Source organism: Phaethon aethereus (assembly GCF_964289735.1).
Source record: "Phaethon aethereus genome assembly, chromosome: 10".
In the NCBI taxonomy this organism is placed as follows: domain Eukaryota; kingdom Metazoa; phylum Chordata; class Aves; order Phaethontiformes; family Phaethontidae; genus Phaethon; species Phaethon aethereus.
This window is the reverse complement of record NC_138586.1, coordinates 6,582,204-6,594,737: the sequence shown is the minus strand read 5'-3', so window position 1 is coordinate 6,594,737 and position 12,534 is coordinate 6,582,204. Positions and strand designations below refer to the sequence as shown.

Sequence of the window (12,534 nt, the reverse complement as noted above, 5' to 3'; positions counted from 1 at the left end):
CACATTGGGATTTTTGTTCTCTTTTAGTTTCTCAATTGCAGGTAAAAGTTGTGAGTGATACCTACATGATGATGCCTTACAGAACTTCATGCCTGTGTTTTCTTCCATTGATTTCCATGTATGTTGCCAAAACAGAAAAATTACACAGCATCTCTCTGTCTAGACTATGAAGAGAACTTAAAAGACCGTCGTCCAAATGTGCCTCAAGTTAAGGACAGACCTATGCCAAAGTATCTTACTTAGGCCTCGCTATGGTCAACTTGATGGCATCTGACATCAAGAGGGTTATGGTTGAGATATTTTCTGTCCATGGTGGCCAGATCTGGTTTCCTCAGTAAGCAATGCACAGGAGTAATGAAAAAACCCAACTTTGATGGTCTGAAAGACCCAAAGAAACTTCTGTTCTGATTGTATCATTCAGAGGCTTTTCAGCTGAAGGCTGGTCTGTTGCAAGGAGCAGACAGCTTGGTGCAGACTCATTCTAGCTTGCACCATACAAGAGGCAGTAAGTGAGTATGCAAAGTAGTGTAGTCATGGGATAGAAGTGCTCAAAGGTGAACAGAAGGGAAAGAAGCCACTACAGAAGTCTACATCTAGGCAAGACTATCGTGTTAGCATCCCCATACCAGTAGGGTGCAGGACTGTACTCAGCAAATGGTTTATTTTGAATTTGCTAATGTCACTTGGAGCGTGTCCTTCCTGGAGAATTCAGGGAAATTGGTGTTGGGCAGGAATATCATTGGAACTGAACTCCCTAGATTTGCATCCCACTGTGTGTGTGACAGTACTGTGCTTACTGCGTGGGTTTAGATTTTTGGCTCTGCTGGACAGAGACAAAGCCGTGGACTAAGTGTAGAGCTTGACAGATGAAATCTCTCTGTACTTAAGCAGTTTATTTTTTTTATTCATATCTCCTAAAGCTTGGAAATTAATAATTTTTAATGCTACTGTAGTTTTACCATTTTTACATTTGCATGTAAAAAGTTTTCCTTTTGGGAGGGCTGTCCACTACCCCTAGGCCCATGTCTCCCACATCTCAGCATCCTTTGGTGACAGAATGCCCTGACCACTACCTCTGTCAGCTTTCTGATAGCATCAGTATCAAGAATTCTTAGTAGTAAGTACACAGAGGGATACCCTACAGCCCTGCCCACTGGACAACACAATGCTCTTCACTTTCTGTCACTTCTCAAAATACATTATTCCATTCTCTGATTTTCTGTGCTAGTTCTTCTGCCTTCTCTGCACAATTGTTTACCTGTGCTATTTTCTTCAAGCAGAACATACTCTGGTTTTAGTGTGTTCCCATCTCATCTGTTTTCTGTTAACGTGTCTGCATCCAGCATCACAGAATCATAGAGTACCAGGTTGGAATGCACCTCAAGGATCACCTGGTCCAACCTTTCTTGGCAAAAGCACAGCGTAGACCTGATGACCCAGCACCCTGTCCAGCCACATCTTGAAAGTATCCAATATTGAGGATATCCACCACTTCCCTGGGGAGATTATTCCAAGGGCTGATTGTTCTCATTGTGAAAAACTTTCCTCTTGAGTACAGTCGGAATCTCCGCAGGAGTAACTTGTACCCATTACCCCTCATCTGTTCCATGTGACCCCTTGTAAAAAGGGAGTCTCCATCTTCTTTGTAGCCACCCTTCAAGTACTGGAACATGGTGATAAGCCTTTTCCCAAGGCTGAACAGACCCAGTTCTCTCACCCGTTCCTCATACGGCAGGCTTCCCAGGCCTCTGATCGTCTTTGTGGCCCTTCTCTGGCCTGTCCACATCTATTTTGCATAGTGGAGACCAAAACTGAACACAATATTCCAGGGGTGGCCTGACAAGCACTGAGTATGGGGAAGCTAACACCATAGCCTTGTCCAGAAGTAGCCTTCTGTAGCAGTCTCTTGCTCCACCTACTTCCCTTACCTTTTAAAAAGGATGAACTGGTTTTGTACTTCCAGGAGAGCGTTCTTGAAAACCTCCCAGCATTCACTAGGTTCTTTATCCTCCATGGAAGCTTCCCATGGAATCCCTCCCAACTGAGCTCTGAGCGAGCTGAAGTTTGTTCTTCTAAAATCTAAAACCTTTGTCTTAGTCATAACCTTCAGCGTGCTCAGCAGGATCCCAAACTCCACACTATTGTGATCACTGCAGCCAAGGCTATCACTAACCGAGATACTACAAAGGAGGTTTTCTTGATTTGTCACTAGCAAGCCCAGCAGCGCCTCATTCCTGCTTGGCACACCTGACATTTGCATGAGGAAGCAGTCCTCTGCATTCCAGGAACTTGGTGGATGACATGTGAGCTGCTGTATTTGCTTCCCACAAACATCTGGATAGTTGAAGTCACTCGTAAGAACCAGGTTCTGTTGACCCAAAGCTTGCTTAAGTGACCCAAATATTGCTTTGTTGGCCTTATTGTCTTGGTTTGGAGGTCGGTAGCAGGTGCAAGACCTACTGCAAGATCCCCCTTGGAGATGACCCCTGTGATATTGACTCAGAGACATTTTATAGAGCTTCCACAATCACCATAGTTGACTTCTATACATTCAAGGTTCTCCTTAACATAGAGTGTGGCTCCTCCTCCTCTTCTTCCCTGCCCGTCTTTACAAAACAGCCTATAGCCATCCATCGTGATCCTCCAGTCATGTGAGTTGTCCCACTATGTTTCAGTTATTCCTATGATATTCAAACTGGGCATGGAGCTCCAGTTCCTCCTGTTTGTTCCCCAGGCAGCATGCATGGGTATACATACGCTTGAGGTAGTTAGTCCTCTGGTTCTTCATCTGTAATCTCAATTATAACTGCTCAATTATTATTCCCTTGGAAATATTTAAATAAAGATTTGCATAGCAAAGCTAAAACTTAGAACACAGATCTTTTCATAAATTTTGTATCATATTGTTGTATTGAGGTAAACCTATCTATCCTATAGCAGGAGACTTTCCCACATCATTGTGAAAGTCATATGTAAAAGTCACCTTATGGAGGTGACAGCATTGCTTACAGCATCCTTATGTCTGCCCTTGGATATTGTACACTCTGGTTTCTTACTACATTGCTCTCATTTTACACTGGCACAGCTTCATTCAAAAACACTGGAGTTGCACTGACCTAAAACTTGAGTAAAATGAGAGGTGAGTTAGATGCAAAGTTGTTACAAAAGAACAGATCAAGGTGAAATGCATTCAGAAAGAGCCATTCAAAAAAAAAAAAAAAAAAAAAAGTCTTGCTTTCAGCAGATCTGAATTCCTGCATGTTTAGCTGTATCCCATCCAGAGCAAATGCAGACCAGACTGTTACTGTAAATCCTCCTTTAGAGCCAGGCACATTCACACAGCCAAGCTGACATACCTGTTTGTGTCGATTTCTCTGTTTATGGATGACAGGTTGCAATAATGTAATATATGTACAGGGGCAAGTAGAAGTTTACTGAATTGAACAAGCAGAAGGAAAAAATGACATTAGAGTGTGTTTGCTTCTTGGTCTAGAAGGTTGTTTGCTACTGGAATAGTGGAGTGTAGCACTTTAGATGCTTATTACCAGATAGAAGTGATCAGATCAAAACCAGATGGAATGTAGTTATTCTACTTTTATTTATTAATTTGAATTTACATGTGTTAGATGGAAAGAGCACTCCAGCACAGTAGTCATTTGCTGCATCTCTTACTGGTGACTAATTTAGTAGCTTGTTCCTTGCTTCTTTCCCTACTATAAAATGGTTAAGCAGACATAGGTTATGCAAAGCATACTTGCCTAACTGACATGTTTGGATTTTGAATTATGTGGTTTGGGTTGGCTAGTTGGTTTTTGCTCACACCTGACATGTTGATCTGTTTGCTTTTAAATTAGTGCTAGGCTCAGTGCCAAACACACAGAATATCCAAGTATATATCAACTTACAGACCTCTGGTACACTTGAAATGTAAGCTGGCATCATATAATTTGTATTTGTCATGTGGAATCACTTGCCTTGATGGCCTTCTTTCTGGTGAATGTATTGTGCCCTTGTCAAACACAGCTCCACGCTTAAATATCTGAAGTTCACTCACAGGCCAGAATCCTAGTTCTTCATATCATGTCCCAGATACATAGTTCAAAACACAAGTATTCCGATCAGAGCTGTTGTTCATTCAGCTGGCACAAGCAATGCTGCATGCCAGGAAAATATACCCCTGAAAGATCTTTGGTACTCAGCAAGGCAAAAGAAAGAGGGTCTGCAAGCAAATGCTCTTTCATTCCTAATAGGAGGCTAAGGTCCAAGATCTCATTAGGAATGTTCAGGAAAAGAGTGATTTACATAAGTGGGTAATTTTTTTTCAGTAAGTGTTTCGGTGCTGTTTGCGAGGGCTCATGTGATGCTACAAATGTTCCAGTGTGGTCGTTTACTCATGACACGTTAACAATTGCTGTTATTTAAACAAGTAAGTTCAATGATGTAGTACATAGAATTTAATCTAGAATTTCTGAGCAAACTGCTCAGATGAATTTTGCTTATGTGGATGTGAGAAAAATTTCATAAGCTTTCATATATGCAAAAGAGTGAAATGTCCTCTTCACTTGTGTTAGTAGGGTCAGTTGAGAGATGCTTGTATCAAAGGAATGACCTGAAGGACCACGATGCAGGCTTTGCTTCCCTGGCAGAAGTGTGAAGATACTGGGTGAATTTGTGTCTTAGTCCAGCCACAGGGAGGACTGCCTAGAATGTAATTCTGTCTGGGTTGTTTAAAGTACAGAGATCGCATTGCAACAAGTAATATCCTCCCTGCTTTAAGGGAAATTTATATTGAATATTTTCCCTCTTTGCAACCTTCAGTCAGCAAAACTCAGAATACTTGCTTCAGCTCACTCAGTAGTAAGCTGGGCACTTGTTTTGTTCTAGTTTTATTACTATAGTTGCCTCCAGCCCAATCATTTTGCAGACTGTTTAGATGAGGGTTAGCTCTTTCAAATCACCGGTATTTTAAGAATAAGCCAGACAATGATACATTTGAATATTAAGGCCAGGGTTGTCTAAGTTTTTAGTAGGTGCAGATTAGATTGATTTGTGTGATTGCGTTCAAAGATCACAGGAGTAACCCCTTTCCAGAACATGGCTAAAAGGGACCAAAATGTAAGGTAGGTCTGTTACATGGCCTGGCAAGGATGGGCATCGCCATCCCAGGCACATTTGTCAGTCAGTAATGCCAACACGTTAATAACGTCGTGCAGTGAAGGGATGTGGTGCCATCAGACGAGCTGGCCTCAGAAGCAGTGCTTCCAGAAAAATGTATGCCTTCCATCCTGCTGCTTTTCCACGTCCAAGGTATAACTAAGAAAAAAGAGGCTGAAAGATCAGATTGGGATCTGAATGAATTTTTCCTGTTGTCTGTATTTGTGTTAATGACTGTAGAATGAACAGCCTCTGAATTTTACTAATAGTATTATGAACCTGTTCTGGGATGATCTCATTGCTGTAATCTTCTAGGAGGATGTCAGTTTTTCTTGTCTTATTGAATATGTTTTGTCTTTGTCGGTTGAAGTCGTATAAACCAGCGCCAGTATTAATGAAAGCCTTTCCTGCATGGCTTCTTCACAGACATGTGGTGAATTATCAGTCCTTTAGTCTTTCGGGATAGATCTGATGTGGACCATAGAAGAACCAAAATAGAGATAGTTGCCATGGCTGGCTGCTTTCCTTTAGGGTGAACGAGATGAGAGGCACCCGTGAGAGTTCAGCACCTCCCGGGTGCTCAGGGGCAAGCATCTCTTGTGAGGCATTCACCCGGCGTGTTACGGGAGGGAAGGGAATGGAGAAGCTCCGTGTACAGGTCTGGCCACTGACATGCACAAAATAAGGAAAAAAAATTCCCCCATTTGCTATCCAGGCAGTACCCCCGAACTGTCACAGCTTGCATTGTTACGCTAAGGAGAAAGAAAAGTTCACATTTGAAGAATGTCCTTTTATTTAAACAGTCACACCGCTTATGTACCAGCTCCCTTAATGGTAAAGTACAGCTGGAGCCTGGAGCACGTTTACAGAAATACCACGTAGTGGGTAACGATGTACAATGTAGTAAACGGCTCCAAAAGCGGTAGGCATGGAGAGAGATCGGAGGTTGGGAACGGCGGCCATGTCGTCGTGAAGATGCGAGTGTGCCGCCTTCCTAAAAGCAGGAGGTTTGAACCACGCTTCAGTAAGGCCAGGGGAGCGGGCTGGGGTCATCGTTGGGCTGGCCTAAGGAGCCGCCACAGGAATGGCAAACACACATCTCGGAGTGAGGACAGGAGAGGGCCCACGAGGGGCGAGCTGGCACAGCGCAGACGGCGGCCGCGGGGAGGATTTCAAGAACTGACAAGAGGAAGTGAAGAGGACTGTGACTGCAAAGGCTCGGTGTGACGAGGAGAAACAGGAGGTAGAGAAGACAGAAATAATGAAGCTTTGGAACTTTTTCACATTAAGATTACTATAGTTGTATTTTCATGCACAGGAGAAAGGCCGCTGAGTAACCTTGCTCTGTCCTGAAATGGTAACCGCTAATACACACGCATGCAAAAACACACATGCTCACACCCACACAAACATGCAATTGCACAAAATTAGGAAAATTGCCCAGCTTTCTTCTTAGATATTCAAGGTTTGACAAAGCGAGCTCTCACTCAGTGTTAACTGAAACCAGCTGCATGGCAGTCAACTGATGGCATCTGCTTTCCAGCATGTTCATTTTCACTTATTTCCTTGAGACAATTTGTAAATTTTGTATATGTTATTAACAAAAAATGGAGCTATAGATTATTTTTTTAAGTGTCATGTTTTTTATAATGTGTGGAACCGTTCCGCTCAATTTGGAGTGAAAAAATAGACTTACAGACTCTTTTCTATTGTTTACAGAAAGCTCAAGGTTCATACTTAGACATTATATGAATGATGAAACAAAGTTGTAAATACTCATTACTTAGTGGAATCATATTTTTTTAAAAGCGCATCTTCGTACACAAAGCATTCGTAAATCCCCATTAGTGGTATTTATGTTCCTACATCAAAATTCCTCATTTGCAGCCAAGTAAATATCTTGGGCTTAGATCTTCCTCCTACATGTAATGGAATCACAGCGCTGTCACAGACATCACAGCCATTTTTGTAAAATATGATGTTAAGGAAGACTGAGTTCATTGTACTATACATATGTAAATGCCTCCTTTTCAATAGTCTCGGGGGAAAGAAGGTGCCAGAAAGAATTCCCAACCAGCGTACATGCTAATTGTCACCACCTTTCATGGGATAGTGAAGTGCATTCATACAGAGAAAAGCATTAAGAATCAAGGAGGCTGCACAGGGAAAGTGAGGGCATTTGAGTGAGACTTAAGGAAGTCACATGGTAAATTATAATAATCTAACTGCAATCTAGAAAATCACACTCTTTCCTTGTTTGTGTCTGTAATGAGGTAATGATGCAGCTCCTCCGGCTTCACACAGCCACTACAGATTTACTGCGGGCTGCGGAAGATCAGACTGCAGCGCAAGTTCGTTGTTACCAGCGTACCCCTACAATGATGACCGAGTTTGAATTATACCAGTTGCTATTCTGAACATGTTGTGCCCCTGTAGCTCAAACTCCTTTGAGGTTCAAAAGCACAGGGGACTGGTTATGACAGAGCACAACTGATTGATTGTTGATCCTATATGTTTATGTGTTTGTGTGTGTGAAGATACTCTGAGCTTCTCAAGTCCGGCTGTGGATAAGAAATCCACAGTACAACTAAATGATTGGACTGAAAGTTTTGCAAATAAATTATCTGGACAGAAACATAGCTCACATGGATGCTTCTCTTAAAGAAACTCCACTGGAAACCTCTGTGTGTGCTTGAAGTAGATGAACTCTGTCTTTTATTGGCATCTGCCCGGATTTGAAACAATTAGAACTATGCAAAAGTTTTAATTTTCTGTATCAAAGCAGGTAATTCACCAAGTGTCCAGCCATATACTGTAATAAAGGGATGCAAATCAACGTCTGATGACTCCTACACAGCATAACTTGAAGGAGATTACTGTTCCCAGTTCCACCTTTCACTTAGGGACTTGACTTGAGTTCTGTCTGCCACCAAGGCATGGCTGTTCACAAGAAGTGAAATGCTGTTTGCTTGTATAATTTCCCACTGTGCAGCCTTTGGTCATTCTGTGCTGCTTCTCTCCTCTGTTGAGGCTGCTAAATGAGTTGGTATTACCTTAATGAAAGCATTGAAAGTGTGGTTAATGCTGCTAGACTCCATACTTAAAAAGATTTTTTGAAGTCAAAGTGAATATCAGTAAAATATTCTCCTGCGGATCGTGGCTCCAATAACCTGTACAATGACTTAATTGGCATTCTTGTGCAGTGCTTGGATCTTTGCCAGTTAATGACCCATTGCTGCAGTCTGCACAGGCAAATTACCCCTGCTGTCCGGCTCTTCAAGCTGATGGACTTTTGCCCAAGTACTGGCTGCAGGCTCCTATTCTCAGCTGGCACAGACCCCAGCACGACCATAAACATCCCTGAGAGGATCATAATATGATATATTGGACAGATTCTGATATGCCTTGCAGTAATGTACCACCAAGCAATTCTGCTGAAGTCGGTGACTTTGGCAGTGGCATAGTGGAAAGAATAAACCGGTCCCTACAATGTTGCTTTCTCAAGTAATGAAGAAGTTGCAGGCTGTTAACTAGTCTGTGTCCCTTTAGGTGATGCAAGTTTTTGTGAACCCTTTGTCAAACATTCAAAATAGTTTTTCTTTGTTACTCTGTTTTTAAATGGTTGCATTGTCTCTTTCCTCTACAGGATTTTCCATTCTTCAGGCAATTATGGAAGCAGCGGTACAGAACAACTGGCAAGTGACAGCCAGATCTGTAGGAAGCATAAAGGATGTTCAAGAGTTCAGAAGAATTATAGAGGAGATGGACAGACGTCAAGAAAAAAGATACTTAATTGACTGTGAAGTAGACAGAATCAACACCATTTTGGAACAGGTATATGCTTTTTAGAAATTATGATCTCTCTGTGAGAGACATCGTTAATGTTTCCAGAACTGTCTATTTCTAGAAATTAATTAAATATCCATTGAGATGCTAGTCCCATCAACTGGACAGGTACCTAGTAAAATTAAAATGCCTCAGTGATGCTTATAGCTGGTGGCAGCACTTACATGTAACCTGCCAGGAAATGTCTCTGTGATTTTTTTTTTTTCCCCAAATGTTAATAATGAATTATTTTTAAGTAAGTTAAGAACCTAAAACCTCGTCTCTCAGAGTAACATTACTGGCATCAGGGCTACTTACAGGGATTGCAAGACAGGTGCAGTTTAAGTGGAACATGAAACAAGAAATAAAAAGCCAGTGAAGGAGCTTTGAATCATCCTAAAGAATTCCCAAATGGAAATATTGCTAATGAAAAATTCAGCTGGTAGTCCACACGGCTCATTCCCATGTTTTGGTACATAATGCCCTTCCTTCTGCACAGCCAGTGCTGTTGACAGGCTTAAATTGTGGGTGATAGAGTCCAAACACCTTTATTGGGGAAGATGCACTTTTGGGTGCTGCTATTCCATGGCCTTCCCAGTGTTTGCTTTGCCCCAGAGGAATGGCCATACCCCCCGGCCATATCCCGGGGTGCTACCCAAGCTATGCTGTGCAGTGTGCTTGAAGAGGTGTAGTAACAGATACACATCGCAGGGAGCGGAAGCAGGACAGGTCCCTGATGCCTGGGCTCACAGCAAAGCTGGGGTTGGTATGGAACCAAATCCGTGCTGCTTGTTTATTCATAGGCATGTGGGAATTCACTTACCTTAAGACTGAAAAACCCTCTGATAATTGCCGCTTCTTAAATTTAACTGTGGGTTAATGTGTGGAATAGATCAAAACTAACATTTGCATTTCAAGAAGCATTAGCATATCTCTTAGACATGTTGTATTGTAAACTAATATCAAACTGACCTCACTGCCATAAACCCCAGGAAACACAAAACCTACGTGCACTGAGTTCCTTCGCAAAATACTCCCTTCCTGTCAAGTCTGGAGGTGTATCACTGAGGGCCAGTCTGCAGGGACTGCATCGCTGTGGTCATGGCCAGGTCCCATAGCTGCTGGTTACAGAAGGCAACGGGGAGGAAAGGGATGCTCAAGAAAACATAGCACAAGCAGATGCAGGTCTGTAACTCTGACAGCTAGTGCGGTTGTGATCCTAATACATAGCATTGCATTTTACTCTGTATTTTTAGTCAATGTGGTGAGTGGTCTCTTTAGGGAAATTCATACAGCAAAGTGTAAAAAACTTTTCCTTTCATTTGTTCATGTTCTTGCAAAAGAGACAAAACACCATACCCACAGCCCACTCTTCTGAAAAATGATGTAGGAGAGTGCTCCCAAGCCAAGCTTAAATAGCTCTTTGGGCCCACTCTCAGCTGGGGAGCAGGCCTTTTGTTTGCTCTTTCTGACTCTGTTTACATTTTGTTCTCTCTTATGTTCTTCTTATATTGTGCAAGTGAGAGAAAAAAAATGAAACCGTTCCAGTGCCTAAAATGAAAGCTATATACCAAGCAAACCATATAGCAAAAAAATGGTGAACTCTTTTCTTCTGCAAACATTCTAAATTCAAACCTAGTGAAGTTGTAATTTTATTAAATATTTGATTCAGCTTTCTATCAATGTGATTAGCATCTGTGTAACTATAAAGATTTGCCACTAGGGCCTCCAGGTTTCCCCAACTCTACTCTACTTCGTACAGTGCTCACACTTTTGCACAATTAGAGCCTTTCTGTGGTCATTATTGTACTGTATATAGCCCATCTCTCTACTGTTAAATGACTCTTCTTCTGTATTATGCCTATTGCCCATCTTTTGAACTTTAGTTACACAAAATTGTGACATTTCCATGAAATCTTTGTCCTAAATTATCTCAAATATTTCTAAAAGTTCTTAAAATTTTTTTGCAGTTTTTTGGATTTTAGGGCTGTATCAACTAGTTTTAGCCAATCGGTTGAACACTATCCGTCCATTGTTTTGCAACCAAATCCTGCAGATATTTTCACACATAAATACTATGTATAATATGTAGCCCCATTGATGTAATATGACTGTTTTTCTTATTTTACTGAGGGTAATTCATGAGCAAAATAGTTCGAATTTGCAGCATCAAAAATGAGTTTAGAACTTTTTGTTTAGGAAACCAAGCTAGGTAGTAAAGCAAACTAAATGTATCTTCTGAGATAAACACTGTACTACTGATCATGTCTTTTTAGCAGTCTTACTGCTGCACTTTTTTATGAGTATTGTCCCATTTATTTTTCTGAGACCATTCACTTGACAAAGAATTGCCCAAGCAGATCCCAGGCTGGTGCCTCTAATGCTAAAAATATCTTCTGGCAACAATTTCAAGAGGTTTTTTTATCCGATGCTGAAAAGCAATGACTTAAGTTTCTGCAGGGAAAGTCAGTAATGGTGGACCCCAGGTTGATAGCTGAACAATTGCTGAGTTTAGGCTTTTCCATCCATCTCCTCTGCTTACCTTGTTATCTTCTCATAAAGTAGTTTAAAAACTTCACAAGTATGTGTGGTACTTAAATCTAGCCAGCCAGTTTGCTCAAGGGAGTGGTGAGTTGTCTTCTTTATAGCCAACTGTGTTTGCTGATAGCATACCATTGAGGGGAGAGATAACTCTGGATTTGCATATTTCAAATCTAGCGCTTTACTGCAGTTTAGAAAGTCAAATCAGTGCTTTTTGTGGAGTCTGGAAAGTCTGCTCAGCTAAGAGGCAGTAAGATCTGAGCACGTTAACAGCATGCTGACTGCACAACTGCATGAGGCTTTAAAGATCTTTTTCCCAGTGAGAGCAAAGGGAAGCCAAGACTCTCTACCTGTTACGGCAGAGTAGTGATGGACAAACTCTGTCCCCCAGAGGGTTGACATAGGCTGCCTTTCCATCCCTCTCCCTTTTTTGGCCTCCTCAGGAGCACATCTTCAAAGGTCAACCCTCCCATCACCTGCTGGGAGTGATGCTTCCCTCCAGAGAGGGGGTTTACTGTGGTTGCTGTGGGGATGTGTGGCACCTGCCATTTCAGAATGTGAGCACACATTTCAGTGTGGCACCCTGGATTTCAGGAGCTTAACTAGGACTTACTCAAGAACAAAAGTCATAGGAGAAATAAACAGACTGTAAACCAGTAAACAGTCTACACACGTGCTGAGTTTGCTATCAGACTTTAGGGCTCTTGGCCAGGCCATTCAGCAAGCTTGTCAGTTCTCTGCTCCAGAAACCACATGGCTTTGTGTTAGTGCTTGGATTAAATAAGAGTGACCTCTTCTCCTATATTAGGCTGGTCAGTGAGTGCAGTTCTCTTCCTTTGATGCTTTTTTCAACCAGTTCAAACCAGCATATAACTAACTCTCTTCCAAAAGCATAGGCTTATCTAATGACAGTTATGACGTCTGAGCATTTTCTTCAGAGACTTCAGGTCCTGCTGGAATATTCTGTACCTTCCTCCAGTGACATACAAACATGTGAGTTAGTGACCTTGAGTA

General features: G+C 41.8%; 1 protein-coding gene across 2 annotated transcripts in view; it reads left to right on the top strand.

Annotated features, from left to right (window-relative positions):
* Positions 1 to 12,534, top strand: part of GRIA3 (glutamate ionotropic receptor AMPA type subunit 3) — a 157,074-nt gene that overhangs the window by 63,064 nt on the left and 81,476 nt on the right. For both annotated transcript variants that reach the window (XM_082003981.1, XM_082003982.1), the window contains exon 4: positions 8,801 to 8,988. In XM_082003981.1, coding sequence (XP_081860107.1) covers positions 8,801 to 8,988 — 188 coding nt within the window. The remainder of the gene's footprint in view (positions 1 to 8,800; positions 8,989 to 12,534) is intronic.